This window comes from Grampus griseus (assembly GCF_964374135.1).
Source record: "Grampus griseus genome assembly, chromosome: 7".
Classification (NCBI taxonomy): Eukaryota; Metazoa; Chordata; class Mammalia; order Artiodactyla; family Delphinidae; genus Grampus; species Grampus griseus.
In genome coordinates this window covers 6,251,271-6,278,399 of record NC_139001.1, presented here as the reverse complement: position 1 = coordinate 6,278,399, position 27,129 = coordinate 6,251,271, and the positions used below count along the sequence as shown (strand labels likewise).

Genomic DNA, 27,129 nt, shown 5'->3' with positions numbered 1-27,129 from the left:
CAGTATGATCATGAAGTAACCACACAATTTTTATAAACAGTCAACTGCAGGATCTTTAGGAATATGAGAGGGAATTAAATGGACAAAAATGTAAAATTAACTGTTTTGTTGAAAGTAAGGTGGCATCCCCTCTCTCCAAAAATGAAAGGAAAATAAAGAGAAATAGGCCGTCCATGTGGATGAAATTAGCAAACAGTGCACGCGGAGTCCCCGCCTCTTGACGGCTCTTGCCGCGGGCTAAAGTCCCATGTTGAGGTCCAAACTTCAAAAGCGTCCTCAAACTGTACCCTTTCCCTAGGAAAAGGCAGCAGTAAATATTGACTGCAGGATCAATTGTCTCTGTTGAAGCCGCAGTCTGCTTCAGTCGGAGTGAGCAAGCCAGGTCACACTGGATAAAGAGCTGCTTTCAGGACGACTGGTCACCCCCAAACACATAGACACAATCTGCTGGGATCGGAACTGAAATGATCCTTCCCAGAACGGAGAAGATGGTGATGAAGGTGCTGATTACGTTTGTCCTTGGAACGAACTACTGGTTCCACTACTGTGCAGGTAAGGAGTTCAGGGTCAGGCCACCTGCCCTTGATGATGCAGAGCTGTCCTCATCCATGCATCCTGTCTCACTGTGTCCTCATGTGTTTATGAGTCCAGGTTTTCCCGTGTATGACTATGACCCGTCTTCCTTGAGGGAAGCTGTCAGCGCCTCCGTGGCAAAAGTGAATTCCCAGTCGCTGAGCCCCTATCTGTTTCGGGCGTTCAGAAGCTCAGTTAGAAGAGTAAGTGCTTGGTATGTCTGCTCTAGTCTTCTTTATACTGCTTTCTGGTTTTTTCTTTTGTCCTTTTTTGGGTTACACGTTAAAAATTTTCCAGTTTAAAAAGATAATATCTACTCATCTCTTTCACACTCTTTTTTTTTTTTAATAGAGAAAGGATTTAATTATAATTATTGTCGTAAAGCTCTCAAAGCTACTTCGGATGACTGATTCTTCTTGCATTTTTCTTCCCTCTGGCATCATTTCCTATTTCCAGATGTTACCCTCTGCACATCCTGCTTCTGGACCCAAAGTCCCCATGGTTCCTTTTGAGATGTTTTATTAAAAACTGCTTGTTTATTAGAAATGAGGCTTTTTCAAGTTCAGCAGTTCTGCTCCTAATACTTATAGGAAATAAATTCTGGCTTTTGAGCCAAAGAAATCCACTTTGCTTTGTCAATTTTGTAATAGTCTGTTTCCTGTTAGCTTGGGGAAATGGGGAAAAGATGAATTTTCATGGGCTTCCAGTGACTAAGGCCGTGATTGGCAAAGAAAGAAACAGAATTATCCTTCCAAGGAAATGAGAAACTAGCCTGCAGATCGCCTCCCTCCTGGCTGGGCCCCAGGTGATTTCACCTCCTGCTCGTCGTCCCGTGCAAGGGGGGTGGGGGGGGCAGCAGAAATACCTGCCGGAGTGTTTAGGTTAGGTTAAGAGTTTAGGTTAAGATGCGGGGTGAGGAGCTTCTACAAAGTTCCTGGTCCTACAAATGAGAACTCGTTGCAGACGGGCCGCCTGGGAACTGCGAACTGTGGAGACATGGCCAGGGGTCCAGGCAGCGGCCGCCTCCTCGCAGAGGCCAGAAGGGCATTACTTCCTCTCCACCTTCATGCTCACCTCTCCCATCCCTGCTGGGCACCACCTTAGCACACACCTGGTTTGTCCCCTCTCCTCCTGTGAAGGGCACACAGCTCATGGCTCCGTAGCTCCAGTCTCCAAATACATCTTGACCCAGCTCCTTCATAAACTAGCTCAGTTTCTTATTTCCAGATTCCCAGGAAATTAATTGAATTGTCCCAGCTGTCTTTTCTAATTGGGTCATAGGTCACGAAGATGATGCTTTAGCTAGTCCAGAACCAGGCTGTTGTGGCCAGACTGGGGTCACTTGGCCTGGCTGTCGCGGTGCGAGAGCACAGCGAGATACGTGTGGTCAGCTGCCAGGCCAGAGGGCGAGTTCCTTCTGGAGGAGGACTGGGCAGAATGAAGAACCCCTCCGTCGTACACTGGCTGTTTGGGCTTCCATCTTTTGCACTTAATGAAATCCACGTTTGCTGTGGGGCAATCGGTGTCCTCTTGCCAAGCTTGCAAATGAGTTTAGATTTGCTTGTAATTTAGCTAGTGCTTGCTACAGAAGAAAGTTAGTAGTTAATTAAGTGAATAACATCATGAGGGCAGGTCCCGAGAGAACCAGTTACTGACACCATGGAAATCTGGCCAGTAGAGACGAGCTAGCATGAGGCGTAGTCATCCAGAGAACATTCCAGCATGTGGGCCATCTTGGTATCAGACACCTGAGCCCAGACACACAGGCACCTGCAAAGAAACACACCTATGTATGTATCCTTAGTGAGAACACAGGAGGGAGATGCCGCTCCGCCTCCTGTGCGCTGCTCTGCTACCTGGAATTCTGCACATTCTCGTTTCTTTCCAGCCTTTTCTCACTATTCAAATTCATTGGCCGAGTTACATTCACCATGTCCCTTCCATGAAAACTTCCTTTCTTCTCCCAATGGAGGAAGAACCCTCCTGCTTTGCTCTGTCCTGGTGACACGTCTTTCTTCTTGGAAGTGGTTCACATTTTGCTTTGTTGTATGCGTTAGTCATGCCTTCTGTAAACACCCTGAAGATGGCCCCAAATATGCCAATTCCCTTCGTAACAGTAGCCATGAGAGATCCACTCAGAGCTAAGCAAAGTCCTCAGGAAAGAGATGAGGGAACAGATCAGATCACTGTCCCTGAGGGTACAGAACCATTCATAAAATAGTAATAGAAATGAGCTCGAAACATTGCGAAAAATGTGTCACTTCTCCGACAGCCGACAAAATCAGAATGAAAATAACCAGGGGAAAGGTGAAAGGGAAATCTCAAACACTGCTAGAGAAAATGTAATTTGGTAAAATTATCTTTGCAAACGTGCAATTTGTTAAGCATGTTTATAAACACGTTAAACATTAAAAATAGCAAATGTTTATAACATTTGGTCTCATAGTTTCATTTCTAGGAGTACGTCCGAAGGAAGTAAGTGGTTTGGTCGTGTTTGCGTATGTGCAGGAGGTTTGGGGTAGAGTTCAGTGGGCTTGGGGTGAGGGGTCCGGCCCCACTACTTTATCCCTGAGTTTGCTTCATAAGCCCAGTGGTTCTCGACCCCTGCACATCAGCATCATCTGGGAGATTGAAATACTCCTGATGTCCAGGCAGGATGGTGACTAATTAAATCCCAGTCCCTGAGGGTGGGGCTCATATTCTTACATGTTTCCTGGTCATTCTAATGTGTAGCCAGGGTTAAGAACCACTGCGATTTACCAGGGACTTGGATCAAATGCTCTTGCAATTGATTGTAAGTAACTTAACTCTTGGGCTCCAGGTTTAAAAAGGATGGGAGAGCACGGGGAAACGTAATCAGCCACGATGACTTCCTTGTTCCAACATTGACACTAGGCACACACAGACTGTTCCCTCAATGTACACAAGCAGAGAAAAGAAAGGTGGACACAGGCCCTGTGCTGGGGGTGAGAAACAGAGAGGCTGGACCAGGCCGTGCTCCCATGGAGCTCAGATACCACTGCAGAGAGAGAGGGGAGGGAGAGGAGGGGAGGGGATGAAGGGAGAATGGGGTGCAAATTCTATAAGTGAAGGTAGTCTCAGAGAGTGGGGAGTCCTGTGGAGAAAATAAAACAGGGTGATGGATGGGCTGGGCCTGGGCTGGGGCAGCTGTCAGAGGGGAGAGAAGTCTCCACAGAGGTGCCGTATTTGAGCTAAGACTCACTCAGTGACAAGAACCTCCAGCCGTGGGAGGACCTCCTGCAGGAGGTAGTTGGGAGGAGGTTTTAAATGAAGTGCAAGAAGATCTTCTAAGATCTCTGCAGCTGTTGTGTGGAGCGGGATGCCAGGAGGAAGCCCAGACAGCAACCGTGAGAAGCAGATGGTGACCTATGGCAACTGAGGCTCTTAGTGTGGGGAAGGTGAGGAGTAGATGGATTCTGGGATATTTGGGGCAAAGCCACGGAAGCTTTGGGATCCTTTATGTGTCTATGCCCATTTCTGTCCATTTTTACCTTTCCTCTTTGCACGTTTTGCCTTTTGGCTTTCTACGTTTTGCTAGGCAGCTATACCTGAGCTTTACTTTTTGTCCAATCATAAGGGCTTAGTTTGAAAATCCTAAATGATCACTGTGTTAGTCAGGCTTCTCCAGAGAAGCAGAGAAGAGATGGACAGAGTCAGAGACAGACAGAGACAGGGAGAGACAGATTTTAAAGAATTGGCCCACACTACTGTGGAGGCTTGGCAAAGCCCAAATCTGCAGGGTGGGCCAGCAGGCTGGAGACCCAGGGAAAAACTGACGTTGAGGTTCAAGTCTGAAGGCCGGCTGTTAGCAGAATTGCTTCCTGCTGAGAAAAAGGTCAGTCTCGGCTCTAGTCTGACCTTCAGCTGATTGGATGAGGCCCACCCACATGAAGGAGGGTAATCTGCTTTCCTCAAAGTCCACCACTTTAACCTCATCCAAAAACCTCTTCACAGAAGCATCCAGATCAATGTTTGACCAGAGCTCTGGACACTGTGGCCCAGCTAAACTGACACATAACGTTAAACATTGTACTCTCCAAAAGGAACTGTGACGGGTATTTTATGGCTTGTATATTTTTATTTCTTTTTGAAATAAAAAAATCAAAATATACTCTTTATAAAGAGTCACAGGATACAACAAGAAAGAGAAAACCAAGAGTAACATTCGTTATCCAGCCCTCTGAGACACCCACTATGAACATGTGGCAGGATGTCTTTTTGGATTTTTTTCTCTTCATATGTGGGTATAAAATATATATTTTTTAAAAAAACAGGACCACACTGTAACACCGATTGTAAAGGACCATGATTTATTTCAGCCGTAACGCTGGGTTTAGGATTTTCTCCAGTTGATTCCTTAGGGTTGAGTATTTGGGTTGTCCCACATTTTTCAAAGAACACAGAGCAGAAATTCACTGGCTGAAAGTGAATTCAAATGAAAAAGCAGAGTGATTTGACTTTTCTCCATATTCTGGAAAGGGTGCTTAAAAGTGCTTAGAGATGCAAAAAGTTTGCAAAATCATCTCACAGTTAAAATTATCAGTACGCAAACCCCCTGCATTTTCATCTTTTAAACTAAGCTTTTGTCCTGCCAGTTTGCTTTCATCAGGTTGCTTTAAGAAATTGTGGAAGCATGATGGGGGTGGGGGGGGGCTGGCAGGGAGAGCCTGCTTGATGCACTCCAGCTGAAGAGTTTTTAATTTTTTTAAGAGATTCAGATTTAATATCTAATATGTAAAAATGATCAGTAAACAGGGTCATAAACAATGGCAAGGATGAGTTTTTTTAAATCTCAGAATTTTTAAAAAATTAATTAATTAATTTATTTTTGCTGTGTTGGGTCTTCGTTTCTGTGTGTGGGCTTTCTCTAGTTGTGGCGAGCGGGGGCCACTCTTCATCGCGGTGTGCGGGCCTCTCACTGTCGCGGCCTCTCTTGTTGTGGAGCACAGACTCCAGACGCGCAGGCTCAGTAGTTGTGGCTCACGGGCCCAGTTGCTCCACGGCATGTGGGATCCTCCCAGACCAGGGCTCGAACCTGTGTCCCCTGCATTGGCAGGCAGATTCTCAACCACTGCGCCACCAGGGAAGCCCAAGATTGAGTTTTTAATCCTACTTGTTTTTAGAAAACTCGGCTTGTATCGGCACTCCTCATCCTGCGTCAGAAAGAGACACAAAGACGCCCCCATCCCGAGCTTGGAGCTGTGGCCACTTATTTCCAAAGCAAACTATCCCGTTACTCCCTGCCTGAAAGTGGTCCCACAGACTGTCACAGTGCTGTCACCACCTCTCTCCCCACTGGGCAGTAGGTGAATGTGTGGGTTGACTCAAATTTGCCAAAGGATGGGCTCAAGAGCTCAAAGGGAAGGAGTTTTTGGAGGCTGGGGTGGGGTCGGGCAGTGGAACCCACCTCCCTGCTGCCATCTTGTCCCTGCCCCCGTGTGCTCTCTTTGTAGCGGCGATGGTGACTCAGATCTTACCTCTTCGAAGCCTCTGAGAACTTCTCATTGCAATGAGAATGAAGTCAAAACTCGTTCCCACGGGCTATGGGACCATCAACTATCTGGCGCACTCCTTTCCAATTTCAGGATGTTTGGTTTTCCTCTTGTTCATTTTGCTTCACCACCACCGCTGGGCTTGTTCTGCCCCAGGACATCGGCTCTACGTTTTCCTCACACGATGAGCTCCTTCCCATCTTTTAAGTCCCAGCTTAAATACGCCTTCCTTGGGAGGATTTCTCAGGCGCCTCGTCTAAACTATCTGCTCTCCATCCCCACTGCCACGTTGCTTTTTTACTCTTAACTCTGTAGCCATCTGGAAGGTCCTTGTTCAGTTTTCTTTAGTGTGTTTGCTGTGTGGTGCCCACCACCCTGCCCCAGGTGGAATCTAAGCTCCGTGGGGTCTTCCCTGCTGTGCTTCTGGTGCAGCACACACAGTGGGCATTTAGTAAGTCAGGAGATGTCTGTGTCATCGGAACAGCACACTCATCAGGAAGTTTGGAAGGTACCCCCTGTATCCCACCCTTGGTGGAAAGGAGTGGAAAGCTGTGTAATCTTATTCATAGATCCGAACTGATCAACCGGGAAGCGGGGCTGGATAACACTGTACAGCAGAGATGTACTTGCTACTTACTTATTTCAGGAATTATTAAGAAAGTATGGAGCATTCTTTTAGGAAAATGACACTTAAAATACTTTGCTTTTGCTTTGGAAATAAGTGGCTAGCTCCACGCTCGGGATGGAGGCGTCTTTGTGTCTCTTTCTGACTCAGGATGAAGAGTGCTGATACAAGTAGAGTTTTCTAAAAACAAGTAGGACTAAAAACTCAGCCTTGCCATTATTTATGACCCTGGTCATTGATAATTTTTACATATTAGATATTAAATCTGAATCTCATACGTACGTTGACACTTAAAATAAGTTGATTCTTGTTATTTGCGGCGGTTACATTCCATAAAGATTCTGCGAACACTGGGTTAGTGAATCCTGAGCCGTTTATCCTGGGGAAATTCAGGGTGAGGTTTCTGAGAGCCTCTGGTCACAATATTTCGATTAACTGATCAACATGTGCCCTTGTTTTATGTGTGTTTTCACTTAAAGACTTATTTAATATATATGGTGGTTCGTTACCATTGAGCTCACTGTACCAGCGCTGTCACTCAGGCCTGAGCAAAGCTCAGCTAACACATGTATTTTCTCCGTCAGGCACATCATAGCCTTCCCGTGCTTAGGAAACTAGACAGCTTGTCAGCACTAGGCTTGGGGGCCAATTTAAACAGCAAAATCACCAAGGAAAAGCACAAAAATGAGAAAACCGTGACACACAATAGACCATGAAATTGACTTGTGTACGGTCCGGCTGCTGAGGCAAAGAGCCTGAGCCTTTCATCACCTCATCTGACCCCGGTCGGGAGCGCGTGCATCTGGCGACTCAAGTTCTTTGCCGCCCAGCGTGTCTTCATGAGTGGCCGTGAGGGCACCCGGCACTGATTGGGGTCAGATGTACATTTTAGCAAGTAGGCAAATCTGCAAGTATGGAATCTGTAAATCCCGAGGATTCGTCATAAATGTAAGTCGTTAGCAGCAGTGCTTAGCGTGGAGGCAGGACACCCACGTTCTGGTCCTACTGTCTCAGTAAAGTCTTGTGAGCCTTCGGTAAAGCACTTCTTCCCCTGGTCTTCAGAATGAGGGCGTGGAACTGGGTGATTGCCACGAGAATTGAGAGCTTTAGTGGTGGGGTGTTCTGTCCCTTTCTCTCCTTGTGCAAGGAGACACATTCCTAGCGTGTGACCTTCAGAAACACATCTATGGCAGACTGACGCTTTGTTTTCATGAAGGTCAACATCCTGGATGAGGACAGCTTGACCATGGACATAGAGCTCCGCATCCGGGAGACGACGTGCAGGAGGGGCTCTGGGGAAGACCCCGCCACCTGTGACTTCCAGAGGGGCTACTATGTGGTAAGAGTCGGGGGAAAGGCCACCAGCCCAGAAAACAACGCAAGGGAGCACCTGTCTTCCTACATCGCCGGGACCTGATTCAAAGCCACACCAAGGGCTTGGCCACTGCCTGGCGTCTGGACACCCTGGGAGGCACCACTAACTGTGTCCACGCTGTCCCCTGGGCAGGGGCGGCGTGACTCAGTGGTCGAGGACTCGAGCTCTTGGAGTCCGCAGTCCTGAGTAATCCTGGCAAATTATTTAACTCCTGCTGCCTCAGCTTTCTCAGCTGTCTCAGCTTTCCTATTTAAAAATAGGGATAATGATGGTTCCAGGCAAAGTGAATACGAAGAGGCCAATAGCCAAGAAAAATCCCAGAGACATTTCAAATTCTATTTTAAATGAATTTAAAATGCCAGCTGTGTTCCTGGTGCGAGGTGCACTGTTTTATAGTTGACTGTTGTATAACATCTGTCTCCTCCATCAGCTTGGGCTCCGTGGGGGTCAGGACCACAGCGTGGTCAGTTTCATCTCCCCAGTGACCAGCACGTGGCCCCATGCTTGGTTAACCCCAGGGATGGGAGGCACCCCAAATTCACTGTCCGAGGCGTTCTCGTTCAGACGTACGAGGTCTCAGCGTTTTGTTACTTTATCGTTGTGATGTCTGGGTCGTTACACAGGGGTGTCAATCCTGAAAAGAGGACCCATTGTTTTGTTGTTTCGTGAGACTTTTCGCTGTGGCTCTGTTTCACAAAGGTCCCAAACCCAAGTGTCACTAGCATTTGTTTCTAATGAAATCTGAGGCCAAGGGAGAGCAGAGCAGGGTCCTTGGGAGATCTTCCCATTCTTGCTGTTCAAAAGGAAAGCCATTCGAGGGAGCCCATTCAGTGCTCAGGAAGGGAACGTTTGCTTTCCCTCAGGACTTGTAATGTAGCAAAAGCCTAAGAGATATTTAAGTCATCATTTGTTTCTGCTTAGGTCTTGAGAAATTTTCATTTTGGAAAAATGAAATGTCTCTGTGAATTTTTCCTTTCTGTCTGCATCATTGCGTCAAGCCCTATGGTGTTGCCTGATTTCTTAGATAGGTCGTAACCATTTCTACCAGCTGCCGGGCATGGAACTCACTGCTTCCCCTTTTCCAGCCGGCAGTTGCTTGCAGAAGCACCGTGTGGGTGTCTGCTGAGCAGGTGCAGGACGTGTGGGTTCGCTGCCAGTGGTCCTCCAGCTCCTCCGAGTCTAACAGCAGTGAAGAGGTAGGTGCAGGGGCTTGGCATCCTTTGGGACAGCACCTACCTCTTAGGGTCTGTGTGGGTCTGTGACAGGCAGGCCGGTGTGACAGAGTAGCTGGAGCATCACTCAGGTATAGCTCTGCTGACTCAGCTGGCATCTCCCTTTTACACCTGCAACCTCATGTTCAATATCCCTTACTTCTTCCAATTCTCTCTCTTTTCCTAAGATTTAGGATGTGAGCTTAAAATAACAATGAGCAAATCTTCAAAGTTTTAGATCTAAGTGTGCATCTCACTGCCTCTGTGGTTTAGTGGAATGAAGAGGGGCATTTTTTTTTTTTTTTTTTGCGATACGCGGGCCTCTCACTGTTGTGGCCTCTCCCGTTGCGGAGCACAGGCTCCGGACGCGCAGGCTCAGCGGCCATGGCTCACGGGCCCAGCCGCTCCGCGGCATGTGGGAATCTTCCCGGACCGGGGCACGAACCCGTGTCCCCTGCATCGGCAGGCGGACTCTCAACCACGGCGCCACCAGGGAAGCCCAAGAGGGGCATTTTTGATACATCAGTGTTCATTTACCAGCTCTGCAACCTAGGTCAGGAGATTTAATCTCCATGATCTGAAGCTTCTTCATCTGTTAAATGCCAGTAATAGAGACCACCCGATAGGAAGTTGAGAAAACCAAGGAAGTGGATGGACATGAAAGATCTGGTCCAGAATCTGGTACGTAATAGATGCTTGGCAAATGGCAGGACACATCTTTTTTCCTTCAATTGCACTGATACTCATCTGCAATAATACTGTGAAATCAGTAATATATACATTTCTGACTTGGAATTATATTACTTATTTGTCTGTGTACTGACTGCTTTCCTTACGGAATGTACATCAGATGGGGGCAGGGAATGTGTGTTTTGTCATCTAGGACAAGGTTTGATACAGGGAAGATGTTCAGTCAATACTTGAATGAATACAAGAAAAATGAGGAAGAGATTGTCAAGAATATGATATGAGGAGGAAGCTTCTAGACTCTAATTTGGGATAAAAACGTAACTATGGCGTTATTTGTTTATTCATAATGGATAATATCTTTGACTGCTACTTAAAAATTGTTTCTACCATTATACAGCCAAATCTGTCCAATGACATCTTTCTCTACGTATATTTTTATTAATTTTTTCAAGATTTAAATCTGTAGTGAAAATTACATGAAAAGAGTATACAATTTCAACTTCAAGAATTACACATAAAAGTAATGTTCCTCTATTATGAACATACCCAGGACTTCCATATTCTGTATGGAAGTCCATTTTAGAATTAGGAAGGAGTGAGAAACTCCTGTTGCAGGGATGTTTTCACTGTTGGAAGGAGAATTCTGCAAAAATGTTCAGTTGAGCATAAGGTTATTGATCAATCTCGTTCTCACTGGCAACTTTTGAGGGTCAATCCCCAGGAGATTTCTGGATCCTATCTCCTTGATGCTATTCAGGTACCCAGGGCCTCGACCCCAGTAAAGTATCCAGGATGTAAGGCATGCTTCACAGCTGACACAGTGGCCCACGCCTGGCCAAGCTAACCCAGAAGTGACAGGGACCAAGCATCATGTCACAAGCATTTTGTGTGTATTGATTTTGTGGTTTGCATGGGGGAAGCTAGGAGACAGTGGAGAGCAAGAGAAGCACTGCTCTGGCTCTTGTGGGGTTTGTGGATGAGTCTGGGAGTGTCCATTAAGCGGGGGTTACCCTGACTACCAGGCAAGCTTTCAGGAGCACGTAGCAAGAGGATGCAATAGCGTGTGGGGTCAGAGCGAGCTTTCCCCGGGGGGGTTGAAGGGGGGGTGACCTCAGGACAAAGGGCACAGGGTGTGGAGGGGAAGGATGAGGAGATTCCCAGCACAGGGGAGAGCCTGACGGAGTTCCCTGATGTGTGAGGGAAGCTAAGCTGATGGGTACAAATGGACAGAAATCCATCATGACTGGGAGAAAAATACGAGAAGAGAGGCATAAGGGTGGGGCTGGAGAGGACACCAGCCTGGTCAAGGTGGACCTCATGGGTCATGTCAAGGAGCCTTGGCTTGGGGCTAGTCAAGGGTTATAAGTAGGGAAGTGACAGAATAGATGAAGAACAGACTGGAACTAGGTAAGAATGGATGGGAGCACTGGGAGGCTGGCAGGGCAGGTGAGAGAGAGTGCCAAGTAGAGCTAGGAGTTAGCGGTGAATGTCGAGAGAAATGGATGCCTGTTCTTCTATGACCTTTAACACATTTGAAGTTAATAAGTGGCCCCCTAATTTAACCCCTCTTCCATCTCTTTGGAAAGAGATGGAAAGTTGATTTGGAAAGTTGATTCTGATTGTTTGCACAACCCACAAACCTATTGCAACTTTCTAACTGCAGACTGAAGACTACTCACTTTTCTTCCAGTCCCACGTTTTGTAAGAAGACTCTGATACTAAGTTAAGTTAGTCCCGGAAACAAACAAGATTTTAAAATAAACTCCCAGGTTGCTTTGCCTCAAAGACTAGGAGATCATAAAGGATGATGAGCAAAGAAAAAATTCCTTAAATTAAAGGATTCTGCAATTCGAAAGAAGGAGAAGAAAGCAGATGGAGATTTAAAGTAATTCCTGGCAACTCTAAAATAGATTTCTTACATGAAACAGAAAAAAAATTAGACGACAGCTGTTAACCATTTTCAGTGAAATAAATGATGATACTACAAACATGAAAGACAATTGACTGGAATGAATTTAGACATAGAACAAATAAATCATTGTTGGAAGTAGGGAATAAAAGAAAGAAAACTGAAAAAAAATATCCCAGAGTAATGAACATAAAGGCCACTTGAAAAACATATGTAGATAGTAAAGGAATTTCCAGAGGAAGGAATATAATGTGAAGAAAGATGGAAGCCATGGAGAGCAAGACCAAACATCCTAATTATTACGAAATAGGACTTAGCTCAAATGGAAAATATCTGGTAAGCATACAATGAGAGAAAGTGTCTCTAATATAAAAACATTCAGGTTTTCCACTGCATAATTTTAATAAGTATAAATGCTTTGTAAAAAGATTTGAGCAAATACATTTCTAAAATTGCTAATATTCTCTCTTAACCAAATAAATATTTAAATTATAGGCAGTTTTTATTTTTACTTTTTTAATTTTGAAAAAGAAGCATGTAGAGGATAAACGATTTCTATGTGGTACTTCAGTCAACGACACGACGAAATGCTAACATCTGTAGGATGATGAATGGACTTGATTTTGGACAAATCCTTCTGATTTCAAGTGGATGGGATGAGGTTTGGCTGGAGTTTCAGCCATGAGACCCAAAACAGTGCAAAAGGAGAAACTGAGGAAGAGTGAACAGGAATTCTGGACTCGGGGGAGGAGAGTTACAGGCCTTTCATTTATTTACTCTCTCCCATTTCAAATGATAGAAATTCAACTAGAAGCGACCTAAGCCAAAATGAGATAATTCCCTGGCTCACGTTCCCAGAAAGGAGAGGAAGGAGTTGTCCTCTTGGACAACTCAATCTAGCGACTGTCAACACTATCTGGGCCACATTCATGTTTTTCCTTCTCTGTCCCTCCTCCCCTTACTGCAGATGAGTTTTCTCCTTGTAGCTGGAGGCAAGACTGCAAGCCACTCCAGATTCATATCCTCTAAACTTAGGAGGAAACAGAGCACTTCTCTCTAGCTCCAGCTGGAGATACCTCTTGGTATTATTCCCGTTGTCCTATCTTAGGTCATGTGTCCCATTTTTTTTTTTTTTAATAACACTGTTATTGAAATAAATTGGGTTGGCCAAAAATTTGGTTCAGGTTTTTCCATACGATGTTACAGAAGAAGCCGAACGAACTTTTTAGCCAACCCAATAATTCACAGACCATACGATTCATCCCTTTAATGTGTACAGTTCAGTGGTTTTTAGTATGTTCATAAGGTTGTACAACTCTCATCACTATCTAAATCATGAACACTTCGTCATCCGGAAAAGAAACCCTAAGACCCCTCACCCTGTTCCTCGTTCTCTCCAGCCCTTAGTAACCGCTAATCTACTTTCTTTGTCTATAGATTTACCTTTTCCAGCCATTTCATATAAATAGAAACATACAATATGTGTTCTTTTGTGAATGGTTTATCTTAGTTAGCATGTTTGGAGGTTCATACCTGTTATAGCATGTATCAGTACTTTTCATTGTCGAATAATAATCCATTGTATGGATAAGCCACATTTAATTTATCCATTCATTAGTTTATCAAAATGGGGGTTGTTTCTTCTTTTTTTTAGATACATATCTCTTTTTTTAAAAAAATTTATTTATTTATTTGGTTGCACTGAGTCTTGGTTGTAGCTGCCAGGCTCCTTAGTTGCGACATGAGAACTCTTAGTTGCGACGTGCGGCATCTAGTTCCCTGAGCAGGGACTGAACCCAGGCCCCCTGCATTGGGAGCGTGGAGTCTTAACTGCGCCACCAGGGAAGTCCCCGTTTCTACTTTTTGACTATTGTAAATAATGATGCTGTGAGCATTCATGTGCAAGTTTTTGTGTGGGCGTATATTTTTATTTATCTTGGGTATTTACCTATGAGTGGAATTTCTGGGGCGTAAAGTAACTCTGTGTGTAACTTTTGGAGAAACTGCCATGCTGTTTTCCATAATAGCTGTACCATGTTACATTCCCACCACCAATGTATGAGGATTCCAGTTTCTTCACATCCTTATGAACACTTATCATTGTCTGTCTTTTTAATTTTAGCCATTCTAGTGGGTGTGAAGTGGTGCATCGTTATTGTCTTGATTTGCATTTTCCTAATGAGCAATGATTGACTATTTGTATATATTCTTTGGGAAAACGTCTACTCAAATCCTTTGTCGGAATTCCCTGGAGGTCTAGTGGTTGGGACTCCGCGATTTCACTGCCACCGAGGACGCAGGTTTGATCCTTGGTTGGGGAACTAAGATCCTGCAAGCTGTGCAAAGTGGCCAAAAAAGAAAAAAAATTCCTTTGCCAAATTTTAAATTGGGTTATTTGTCTTTTTTTGTTGAGTAGTAAGACTTCTTCATATATTTTGTATATAAGTTCCATATCAGATACACAATTTGCAGATATTTTCTCCCATCTGTGAGGTTTTTTTTTTTACTTTCTTTATGGTGCACTTTGAAGAACAAAAGTTTTAAAGTTTAATGAAGTCCAATTGATCCATTTTTTTCTTTTGTTGTTTGTGTGATTCTTACATTTAGATGCATGGTCCATTTTGATTAGGAAGGGGTCCAGCCTCAGTCTTTTGCATGTGGATATCCAGTTGTCTCAGCACCGTTTATTGAAAAGATTATTCTTTCCCCCACTAAACTGTGCCACCTGCTAGACCAATCACTCTGACAAAAGCCAGCAGGCTAACTGACTGTTCACGATGGAGAGGGTAACAGGTAGGTGGCCCAGACACCTTGTAGAAAGGTTGTGAGTCACGCAGCCACCTTACTTCGTGACTATGGGCTTTCAGTGGCTTCATGAAGACTACTCGTGCACACTTTTTTTTTTTTTTAATTGAACACATATGGGGACTTCATAGAGAGAAAACTCACAAATTTGACCTAAACACAGCTGACTTGCAAGTCCATATAACGAGGTTCCGTCTTTCTCGTCCACAATAATTGGGGGTCATTTTGAGTCTAGTGGAAACGTTTTTAGACAATTTAAACTTCATGTAAGTTGCTTTTCCCCACATGCTTTTTTAGACATTCCATGTTCAATACCATATGAAGTTATTTAATGTAATGTATTGCCTTATTTCATTAAAAATAAATTACATAATACATCTGAGTCCTCCTGACAATATTTGCTTATTTTGCAGTGTCCTTCCTTTTCCTCTCTTTCATGTGCTGATACATACTAATGCCTACATTTACTTAGATGGTTTTGGGAGATATCTTGGGGTCCTCTACATCAAGAAACAGTTATCTGCTTGGTAAGTTGAGATCCGTTCTTTTTAATTTACATATATGTGTGTGTGTGTGTGTGTGTGTGTGTGTGTGTGTGTGTGAATCAACTTCATATTGAAGCTCTCTATCAAGGACTCATTTAAAACTAGAAATATCTGTCCATAAGCTTTGAACAATTACAGAAACCACAGAAGACAAACATTTGCTTTTGCTCCTTTCTTAACGGTAGGCAATAATGTTACACCTCTTCATTTAGGCAACTCTGTATTTATGCAGAGCCTTTCCATATATGATTCCATTTCATGTCCCAACATCTCTGCCAGTTAGGCAGGACAGGTGTTGGTTTTTACCATAAGAGGGTCCCCCAGCTTGAGCACGCTTGTTCCCTCCTGGGTGCACGACCAGTTTTAGGAGCCAGGCATGAAACAGTGTGTAGGTGGAAGGATCTGGACTAAACCTCATCTGACTGGCTGGGGCTGAATTCTGTAATCCTCCAGCCATAAGAGCAGAGGTGACCATCCCATTGAGAATCTTGCTTCGGGGAGGGAGGGCTTTCTTTTTTTCCCCTTCTTAAGTGGTCTCTCATTGGAAGTGGGATTGAGTTCGTGTTCTATGGCTTAGGAAACATTTCTACCTATTGGTAAAATAGGTAACTAGGAGGATTTTTTCTATTGGAGCTGATGGCAGCAAAACTCTTTGGTGATCTCTCACTGCTTCCTTCCTGGAAAAGCGTATTTGTAGCATCAGTAATAAAGTCCTAGAACATTCCAGAAGTGGGCAGAGGGGGCCTGCCTTATGACTGTTACTGCGTTACAGGTCTCACTCCTGACAGATCAAAAAGTGAGCCATTTTATGAACGGCCACTTGCTAAGTGTTCCTGTTTTCTTCTGTAGGACACCGAACGCATCCTTTTCTGATCAAGCCAGACTCTGCTGAAGTCATGTCATAAGAGATAAACCCCTGAAATGCAAAATATTTTAAGGGAAAATGCAAAAAAAAAGAACAGTCCTTCATAAACCAGCTTTGCAAATCATTGAAAAGCTAACTTTGAGGCATCAAAACTCACTTAAAATTTGTCAGGAATCAAAATATCAAATCTAGCTGAGGAAATCAGCACTCACCTGCCTCCTGTCCCAATCTGGAGCATTTTCTGAAAAATCCAAACTCTTTTCAACTTCTCTTTGCCCTCCAACCTCAACTGTACTTTTCAGCAAGCAGACAGAACTAACAGTTATTTAGTTTCTCCCTTTTACGATCACTTTTCTCATTTAACCTTCATGAGAGCACTGTAAACCAGGTGTCTTATCTGCTGACACAGAAGAAATGAGTAACAACTCATGTTGTTTGTTGTAGACACAAAATACTAACTCTCTACTAATTGCTTGACAGTTTTCTCCTTCAGCTTCACAACCATCTTGAGAGGCAATACTATGTTCCTTCCCATTTTGTAGATGGGCAAACTGAGGTTTAATGAGTTTCTGTAACTTGTCCAAGGCTACACGGCCAACGTAGGACTTCGATCCAGGTAGAGAGGGGCAGAGACAGGACTTAGAGACAGATCTGTCAGACTCTAAAGCCTCTGTTTTTTTCATGCTGCTTTACAGAAGAGTTGTGAAATTTACCCTCTGATCAGAGTTCTCCATTAAAATGAATAACACAGATATTAATGTTTCATTGAGCTCAGTGTCTGACCATCCTTAGGCTTTTTCCGAATTTATTTGAAGTACTAAAGCTTACAGTCGGAGGCTTGCTTAAAAAAGGGCCTGAGTTTAGACCCCCTCCAATGTGCCACTTGGGGAGAAATACAGTTATTCTAAAAATGTGACCACTGCTGAGAACATTTTTGAACAATTTTTTTAGGAATTATCTTCCAAGTCTAGGGCTCATTCTTTTGAATCTCTGTAGTGATGGAAAACATGTGCTCTTGGATTTAATTTTGGAAATAAATTCAGTTAATCAGATTAATAGCCAACTTGGGTGCATTAGTCATCTATTGCTATGTGTCAAATTACCACAAAACTTAGCAGCTTAAAACAACAAACATTTATTATCTCACAGTTTCTGAGAATCAGGACCCTGGAAGTAGCCAAGCTGGGTGTTTCTGGCTCAGGGTCTCTAAAATGAGGTAGAGAAGATGTTGATTGTGGCTGTGATCTCATCTGAAGGCTTAGCTGGGACTGAGGAATCCACTTCCAAGGTTACTCACATGGTGGTTGGCAGGCCTCAATTCTTCAGGGGCTATTGGAATGAGGGCTTTGGTTTCCTACCATATGGGCCTTTCCACTGGGCTGTCTGAATGTCCTCAAAACATGACAGCTGGCTTCTGCCAGAGAACATGATGAGAGAGAGAGAGAGAGAGAGAGAGAGAGAATGAACAAGCAACAGAGCACCCAAGACAGAAGGCACAGTCTCTTATTAGCTAATTTTGAAAGGGATATAGCATCACTTCTGCATAGTTTATTAATCACGCAGACCAACCCTGGTTCGATGTGGGAGAGGAATACCCGAGAGTGTGAATACCAGCGGGCCATCTCTGAGGCTGGCTACCACTCTGAGAAAATGTCATTTGGGACAAAAAAAATATTATATAGATATAAATTAATGCGACTGATCCTTTTTATATTCCTTGGAAGGTAATTCCAGAGCTGAATTCTAAAAACATTTTGGGCATTGGGACCTTCATTGACGCAGAGGTGCAGACATCTCAGAGACTGCTTTGAACATGACAATTCAATTTAATTCAACAAATGTGTGTGACAAGCCCTGGGCAGATCCCTCAGCGGACTGAAAGATAAATGTGACAGTCCCTGCCCTCGAAGGCGTGCGGCTGGGGGTTCAGCTGTCACACCGTGCGGGCGAGAGTGAGGGAGAACTTGATAAGCAAGATGAGGTCATGGTGTTCCTGGGTAGCCTCTTGGCAGGAGGGGCTCTGGTGGTGCTGGTCACAGGCTTTGTCATTAATTTATAGTCACTAAGTCCATGTTGTCTTAGATTTTGATGTGAATGACAGAGCCTGTATATCCCCTTTCTATCTTCAGGGATCATGAGAAGGGGCTTTCCTCCTGGAAATAGAAGGGGCCTGAACCTTTGGCCCAGAGCAAGAATAAACACTGGCTTTGAGTGACAGCCTTGAGGTAAGGGGACACAGCTAAAAACACGTGTATTTAGAGATGGAAGCTACCAGCGGGGGGTTGGAGGGTGGGGATGTCTTAAAGCTGCGGTCTCCACACCTGCAGCGTCTGTAGTCTGCTCTTCAGCTCTTGTCTGGCCTCCCACCTTTTCTTCTCTCCTCCCAAATACTGATCCTCGACTGTCTCTTCATTCTTGCACCCTCAGTCTTTTTCCCATGGCTTTTATATGTGCTATTGTTGATGTGATCAAATTTCTCTAAGAACAAAAAACAAACCACAAACAGAACAGCCCCCTTTCTCTGACCCAGTCTCCCCATCTCAACAGCTGCCTTCCCTCCCTACTTCCTTCTCTGCTAAGCATCTTGACAAAATTGTGGTCTGTGACTGCTGCCCCTACCTCCTCACCTCCCATTCACTTTTCTGCTTTTTGCAAACTGGATAGTGATCTTTCAGATCTCTAGCATCTAACCTGCCTTCCTTTTCTTAATCAGTCATTTCAATCCTGGTGACCATTTGTCTGGTCTCCTTTGCCCAGTCCTTTCCTTCTTCTATAGATTACTGCCATCTATTCCACTTGCCTGACTTGATCACTGATTGCTTCCAAACACACATCGCTCACCTCACTCTATCCCGAGATCCAGGCTCTAACATCACCTGCCCACTGGATGCAGTTGCAGAGAGCATCCCTGGGCTCCTGAAGGTCAACTAGCCTCCTCTTCAGCTCCCTGTCTTGATAGACGGCATCAGCATCCACGGAATTTTCTCCAGCTCAAAATTTTAGAGTATCATTGGCTCTTTTTAAAAATTTTTACTGAAGTATAGTTAATTTACAATGTTGTGTTAGCTTCAGGTGTACAGCAAAGTGATTCAGTTTATATATATATATATACACATACATATATTCTTTTTTAAATTCTTTCCCATTATTGGTTATTACAATCATTGGCCCTTCTTTACCCTTCATCTTCTCCCGACATCCACAGGGGTCCACACATTTTCTCTGGCTTTAGCCCATCGTTTCATCACCGTCACCACTGACCTGTTGCCTGAGATCTTGCCTCGGGTCCTGATTCCACGCTGTCCACCTTGCACGCTGCCCTCAGGTTTATCTGGAAATGCAGAGGAGACTCTGATCCTTCTCCATTTAACCCCCTAAGGCTCACTTCACTTATATAGCAAAGCAGAGGCAGACCCTGAGCCAGGAGGAAGAACAGCCTATTTGCCCCAGTGCTGGAGGCTGAGTCCTGGTTTTGCAAACCCACACTGAGCACCACTGCCTCATGCATATATAAATCTGCAGCTACTAGGGACTGGAGCAAAGGCAGCTCTGTCTTTTTAAAGGCTCCCAAGTACTAAAGGAACATGACGAAAGGCACATTTAAAAGGAATCGTTGGATGTAATTATAGATATGGATTCAGTGTACATTCATTTTTACACACACACACACAAGTTAACCATGAAGCTTGGGCTTTCACGGGTTTTACAGTTTACATAACACTGTATGCCTTCAGGATAAAGTCCAGACTCCCTAGCGTGGCCTGCAAAGGGCTTCGTGATCCGGCCCCTGCCCACTTCTCCAGCCTCATCTCTCCCAACGCCACCAGCCCTGAAGCTCCTGCAAAACTGAAAGACCTGCAGTTCCTCCTGATCAGACCTCTACCTGGAACATCCACCTGGCTAATTCCTCCTCACTTACATCTCAGCTCAGCGTTTCTTCCCCAAGGGGTCTCCGCACGTCAGAGATACATCCCCTTATGGCTTCCCTAAAGTCCTCATCCGAGGCGAGGAGAGAGACAATTTCTGTCGCCAGCATCTCCCATGGCCCCGCGCAGAGCCGGGCCCCCAGCAAGCATTCTGGAAGCATTTTTTGAGTGGATGACAGACTCTCACTTTGGGTTCTTGACCTTCTGTTATCAAAAAATTCAGCTAAGCCTAGTATGATAAATTTTTAACCCCGGAATTTGAAAGAGGTCAACTGACATTTTCCTAAAATCGAAGGGAAATTTACCAGTGAGGCTGTGTTGGATAAAAGATGCAAATGGTAGGCTTTCTTTTGAAGCTATACACACCCTAAAAATAAAAACCAGCTTCAGGCTGAAATCAAGAAAGTACTCATTACAAAGAAACAGACTCAGCATTTTCTTTTTTTATAAACTTAAATGATTTCTTTTTGCTTTACAGAACATCCTCAGCAGGAGAAAATAGAATTCTCTGTATGTTATTTATTAATGATTATATTGGAGATATATATATATATATATATATGTGTGTGTGTATATATATATGTATATATAAACGTATATATATACACATACATATATCCCAATATAAATTTATGATCTGACTTCTGTAAAGAAATTGATCACTTAAAACATGTCTCCTTAAAGGCAGCACAGACTAAAGGCCAAACACTGCCGCCCTGGCCTGGACATTGACCTTGATGTCCCAGTTATATCCCTGCCCTGCCATGACCCTCAGCGGGGCCGGTTTCCACACTGTGCTCTGAGTTTCCTAGAATCCTAAGATAAGGCCAGCACAGGGGGTCCAGTGAAGAGCCAATCCACTGTGTCTGGAATCCTTTTCCAAGCTTTCTCTGCTACTTAGGAGCTGGGAGAGTGACCTAGTCCCTAAACTCTCGGGCTCAGCTCTTCAAAGATTTATGATTATTATTTTATTTGCTTTAGTCCCTGCTAGACAAGGAGCTCTTTTAGGATGTGTTACCTTGTCATCTTTATTATTTTAGTTTAATAACATGAAAAATACAGTTAATAATATGTCTATACTAAGTTATTAATAACAATATCCATTGTCTAGTTCCTAATGCTAAAAATAGTGCCTAGACTATAATAAGGGTTCCCTCAGGTTGAAAGGAAGGAACGAACCAATGTGGGAACAAGTTCGGGACAACTCTTTTCAAACTGTGGATGACGTGTTTCCTGTGGGGATCTTTCTGAAGGCAGAGACTTCGGCTCGCTGAGAATCACAGAATCCTCAGAGTTTAGCGCAGTTTCTGCAACAAATTAGGAGCTGAGGAAGTGTTTTTGTAATTTCACAACCACTGTTCTAGGATTCTTTCAGATTGCTAGAAAATCATTTAATATGTAGGTGTGGGTAGTGAAAGGGAGTGTTTAAACAAAGAGGTCTGAGATGCTTTTTCTTATTTGCTACCCTAAAATAGGAACAGGGGAAAATCAGGTCCCAGCTCTCATGTCGCAAGAAATCTGTCTGAGAGCTTCACACTTTCTTGATCTTTAGAGCTGGCCCAGCTCTGACTTTTGCATGACGTAGTGGCCTGAAGACCACAAACCACTCTGCCGCCACCCAAACCACAGCAGCGTGAGTGATACTCTTTCCTTTCTGTTGCAATGATCAATTAGCGTGGAACTATTAGTGTGGAATTCCTATGCTCTATGGCCCAGAGCAGCAGTTCTTAGAGAGGTCTTTTGTCAGTAACTGCATGGTGAAAAGAATCAGTCTCCTGATTTGATCCATTTGTCCAAAAAATATTCATCGAATCCCCACTTCGCGCCTGGCTCTGCACCCATGAAGATCAGAGCTCTTAAGGGTGCCTGGGTCTGTGTTTGGACCTTCCACCTACGTTGCCTTACGTAAATCTTGCAACCATCTAAGTGAAGTTTTATCACTATATCTCCGTTCTGTAGATGAGGAAGCTAAGGCCTCGGAGGCCCTCCTCTCAGAGCTGGTGCTGGGTTAGGATTAACTCGCGATGTCTGTCTGTCCCCAAAGCACCTCTTTTTCTTCCTGAATTACTTGACCTCACGTCACTATGTACACATTTAGAAAAGAGCACAAGAGGGCAAAACCTCAAGGATCATTTGTTTAAGACACAGTTGTCGCGTGTTGGGTGAAGCACCTATGGAGTAAAGCACACCTGGAAGGCCAAAACCTGAATCGACCGGCAATGTTAACAGCATACCTACCCGCCGGCGACTATGTAGGGAGGTGACCCTAGAACCTGGGCCTCTTCGGTGAACCTGTTGAGTGATTTCAGTATTCAGAAATGAAGCCTATTAGTCACAACCTCTTGTCATGATTTTCCATGACAGCCCACCCGCTGGGGAAGCCAGACACCCTCCCTGCCCCCCACACATAAGATAGACAAGCCCAGCCAGCGCCCGGAGGTGGAAATCTGGCGTCTCACACCCTGCTTTGATGCTCCTTCACAGCACATGCCTACCAATTGCCCCACCAAGTGCAGTGTGTTCTCGTTACTCACAGTAATGATGTTCTATGAAGTGGCTGCAGACGCTGAATCAGCAAATCCTGAACCATGGCTCCTGCGGGAAATACAGGGTTAGGTTCCTACCAGCCTTTGGTCACATTTTGTCCAGTAATCAGTATGCTTGTTTTATGTGTGTGTCTGTTGAAAGACGTCTTATGTAATACATATGGTTGATTCATTAATACTGAACTCACAGCCAATGGCACTGTCACTCGTGCCTGAGGGAAGCTTATCCCACGGATGTATTTTCTCCGCAAGGCACATCACAGCCTTCTCATGTTCAGGACATGAGAGCACTTCAGGACTACACGTGGGGGCCATTTTAAACAGCAAAATCAGCAAGAAAAAGTACAGACATGCAAGAAACATGACACTAAGTAGACCGCAAAAGGACACTCGTTTACAACATGGGAGCGGAGACGGGGGCAGATGGCCTTGAATGAGCTCGCTTGGGAACGTGGGCAGATCTCTGTCACTCTGTGAACATCCTAGAATGACTCAGAAGCACCAGGAGTATTGATCTGGAGGTTACAAGTAAATATTAGCAAGTAGACAAACCTCTGGGAATGATGAGATCTACTGTACAATGGTCCCTACCCTTGGTTTATCCCTAGTTTCTCTGTAATCCCTCTTGTTCCTTTCCATCTGGTCTTGAAGGAAAAGGCCTCTGCACCTGCTGCCTCCAGGATCCCCCCTCCCCTCTCGCAGGGCACTGGCTCTGCCCTGCTCTGTATCCGCCCTTCGTTCCTGCCTGGTCCCTGCCCATCCCTTGCCTGATGAACCTCATGACAGAATCTGACGCTGATGAGAACTCCCTTCTTCCCTGAAATCCTCTGGCCTCTGAGACACAGCCTCCGAGACACGGCCTCCTTGGCCCTCCTCTTGGCCAAGATGTCTCTGTTCTTCGAATGGAGGTGATGGTCACCAGGGCTCTAGCCTTGGCTCTCCCTCCACCCGCCGTCCTCCCTCTCCCAGGTCATCCCAGGCACCCTAGGGCTTTGAGGCCCACCTGTCTGGGGACTGTTTACACACCGTCCCTCTCACCTGAACCCCAGGCTTGACTAAACAGCCCCGGGATGTTCCACAACATCCTCAGAATGGAGTTCTTCCCTTCGGAACTTACTCTTCCTCCTGTATCCAACTCAGCTTCCAGTTGCCCAGACCGGACACGGATTTGTCTTGGACCCCCTCCCTACTGCCATCCAGCTACCACTGTGCTCTGCCTGCCGGTCCTTCCTCTGAAACGTTTCTTGGCTCTGACCCTCCTCACCATGTTCTGGCCTCATCACTCTAGCCTGGGGTGGTCAGCATGTTCCTGATGGTCTCAAAAGCCACCTCTGTACTGTCACCAGAGTTATCTTCACATCAGTCCTTACAGGTCAAAGTCCTGATCACCTGGGAGGTGGAATCTAAACTCACTAGTGATTTGGGACACGAGAAATCGGGCACTCCCCGCAATGGTAGGGTCCCTGTCTGTGTCCCTGGTTTCTCTTGGTCTTTGCTTCACATGGAAGACTCACACGGCTGACTGTTCCATGGTCCCCAGTCTGGGTCTGACCTTTGCTCCCAGGCCCAGTGACCCTGCCTCCCAGCTTGTGCTTGGAGTCTAGCTCACACGTCTTCTGCAGAAACCTTTTTCCTCGAGGTCTCCTGAACGTGGGAAGCTGGAATTGCATTTACCATTCTGCCCTCTGACCGCCTCTGTCTTCTCTACTTGCCTGTGATTTCTGTCTTCTTCTTCTGGAGATTGGGGCTATGCCTTATTAATCTTCATAATCCCCAGTGGATACTCAATGCACACATGTTTATTGAATGGACGAATAAGACGGATGAATGAGTGAATGAATGAATAGTCCTACCTCCAACCCCAGCCCTCAAAAGACCACAGCTACAGCCAGGCTCCTCTTAAGTGGCTTGATCGATTCCCTCCCTCACAACCTCCCACCATCAGCACCTCCTTAGACCAGACTGAGCCCGCGACCTGGCTGCAGCCTTTCCTCGGGGAACTTCTGACCCTTTGCTTTTTGAGACTTGACCTTCATTTCTGGGCCTTCGTCTCCATTCCCTGGACTCCATTACCTCCTCTTCTCCCTGCAGGTGTCTCTCACCCTTTTCCTTGTTCAGGGAACTGGCTGCTTTGCATAGTTGCTCTAGTCTCTGGTGCCCTCTCGGATTCCTTTTCGATAGCGCCCAGGAATCCTGGGCCCTGTGCCTCCATTGTAAGAGTGTGAACTGCATGCCACAGGGTCTAATCCTCCCCTTCTTTCTTTTAACAGCAAAATGCATTGGAAGGAATAGAAGTTCCAATGAAGCAAGATACTTTACAAATTGTGTGATTTTTCTTTTGATCAGTTCCAGTCGATAATAAATGGCTTACTTCTCCTCTTTCTTTCATTGCTTGATCTTTTCTTTTCTTTTCTTTTCTTTTTTTTTAATAGGAGTAACTCTCACATTTTTAGATGAGAAGCTAATGCCATGAGGAGAGTTCACTCAGTGTCTCTGCCCGCGGGCCTGCTGACCCCCAAGGAAAGGCAGTGCCGGGCTGAGCTAGAGCAAGGTAGCGGTGCTCAGGGAGGGGACTGGCTGGAACGATCCCCATGTACACGCTGACTTCACAAATCAGAGTGTTCTGTTGCCAGATGCACGACCTGACAGCCTCCTGCTTCAGGTCTCATGACTATCACGAGGCAAAGACTGAACGTTGCAGGCTTAGTGTTTGTTTAATCCTATTCTCTGCCTCCAGGATAAAGTGACAGGAATGTGTTAGCCCAAATGTTTGGGGAAGGCTGATGAATTCAGAGACCGGCAAATTACAGAAATGTAGGTTACTTTATACGCGGTTAATATCTTATTCTGACCATTAAAGACGTCACACCTGTCCTCCATGGATGTTCAGATAAGGACCAGGGTGCTGGGGGTTGCCGGGCAGGGGGGGCGCCATGGAGAGATTGTAAAGGTAGAAGGGGTTTCACAATATTGATACCAAAACCAGATAAAGACAGCAGAGCGGGAAACCATAGATTACACTCAGTTATGAAGAGGAGGAGGCAAAGCTAATACTATTTGCAAAAGCTATGGCTCAATGCATGGAATATTCTAGAATATCAACTGAAAACCTGTTGAGTAGGAAGACAATCCCCAAACTTCATACATACTAGTCAATTTTATATTATAAGATATAAGACAAAAGATGTTATGGTAACAATAAAAAGAATAATACCAACAAATAAATTTTAAAAGAAACATGCAGAACACACACACAAAACCCTTAAACTCTATTAAAGGACATAGAAGAAGATTCAGTAAATGGAAACATATCTTATTCTTTTTTTTCTTTTCCATTACAGTTTATCACAAGGTATTGAATATAGTTCCCTGTGCTATACAGCAGATCTTTGTTGTTTATCTACTTTATACCTGGTAGTATGCATCTATTAATCCCAAACTCCCAATTTATCCCTCCCCCAGATATATCTTATTCTTATGAAGCAAAACTCGAAAGCCTAAAGATGTCAGTTTTTTTCTAAATTAGTCTACAAAGTTGATGTAATCATATTTGATTTAAAATGTCAACAGAATTTGTTTTCCTAACCTGACAAGCTGATCTTAAAGTCGAAATAAAACAAGTTGATGGGTTTAGCCAGGAAAGTTCTGGAAAGTATAGAAGATCGGATGTGAGGTGTAGCCTAGCCTTGCCAGCGTTTATAGGCTGTAGCAAGCAGAGCAATTCACTGAAGGAGCAGGAAGAAAAAGGCAAATTGGAATCAAGGTACAAATGACCGGTAACGACTTAGTGTATTATCCTGACACTTCGCGGAAGCCATGGTAACCGATGTCAGTTTCAGTCTCACTGCGGTGGGGGGGGACCACGTCTGGGTTTAGGGGTGTTCTCAGATCCATTAGTCCTTTCTCTACTGGGTCACCAGTTGGGGCCCTTTTCTAAGTAAGCGGCTCGGGGGGCAAAGACCTCAATCCCTTGGGTACTTTCTCGGCGATTCCTGCTTTGGCAGAAAGCTCGCTTTGCGTAGTGGGAAAGTTGGCTCACTGGCTCTTGGCCACAGCTGAGATTCACAAAGTATGGGGGCTGAGTGTGGGACCCACACGCTCTGCTCGCTGAAGCGGGGTTGTTCAGTGACCTCGTGGCTGTCCTTTGAATGGCGCAGCCCTGACCTCAGCCGTGGGTGGAGGAGTGTGGTCACCACTAGCCTTCCCTCCTCTAGCTCTGACCTCTTTGGGAAGCCTGGACAAGACGACAGCAGGGAACCTCTCCATAAAGACACCCTTGTGCCACTTCTACACACTGTGAAATGGATATTTCAGGGTGTCTCCACCCCAAGATCTTTAACTTAATCACATCTGCAAGATCCCTTTTACCATGTAAACTCCCATGTTCACAGACTTTAGGGGCCAGGACATAGACATGTTTGGGGAGGACACTCTTTAGCCTACCCTACCACCATGGTCAAATTACCAAACAGCTGTCGCCTACTGAACGCTGCAGACCAGTCACTTTACATGTATCCCATCCCTTAATTCTTAAAACTGCCCTATT

General features: G+C 44.9%; 1 protein-coding gene across 2 annotated transcripts; it reads left to right on the top strand.

Annotated features, from left to right (window-relative positions):
• The first annotated feature begins 293 nt into the window (after nt 1-293).
• Nucleotides 294-24,966, top strand: SPP2 (secreted phosphoprotein 2). Of its 2 annotated transcripts, none has more exons than XM_082658717.1 (7): nt 294-552; nt 652-776; nt 7,928-8,050; nt 9,172-9,282; nt 15,174-15,228; nt 18,241-18,336; nt 24,854-24,966. In XM_082658717.1, the coding sequence occupies exons 1-6, from the start codon at nt 465-467 to the stop codon at nt 18,324-18,326; spliced, it is 588 nt and encodes a 195-aa protein (XP_082514843.1). In that variant the 5' UTR covers nt 294-464; the 3' UTR covers nt 18,327-18,336; nt 24,854-24,966. The 2 variants fall into 2 exon arrangements, with proteins under 2 accessions (XP_082514843.1, XP_082514844.1); XM_082658718.1 differs by lacking the exon at nt 24,854-24,966 and adding an exon at nt 19,846-20,433.
• Nucleotides 24,967-27,129: the final 2,163 nt, after the last annotated feature.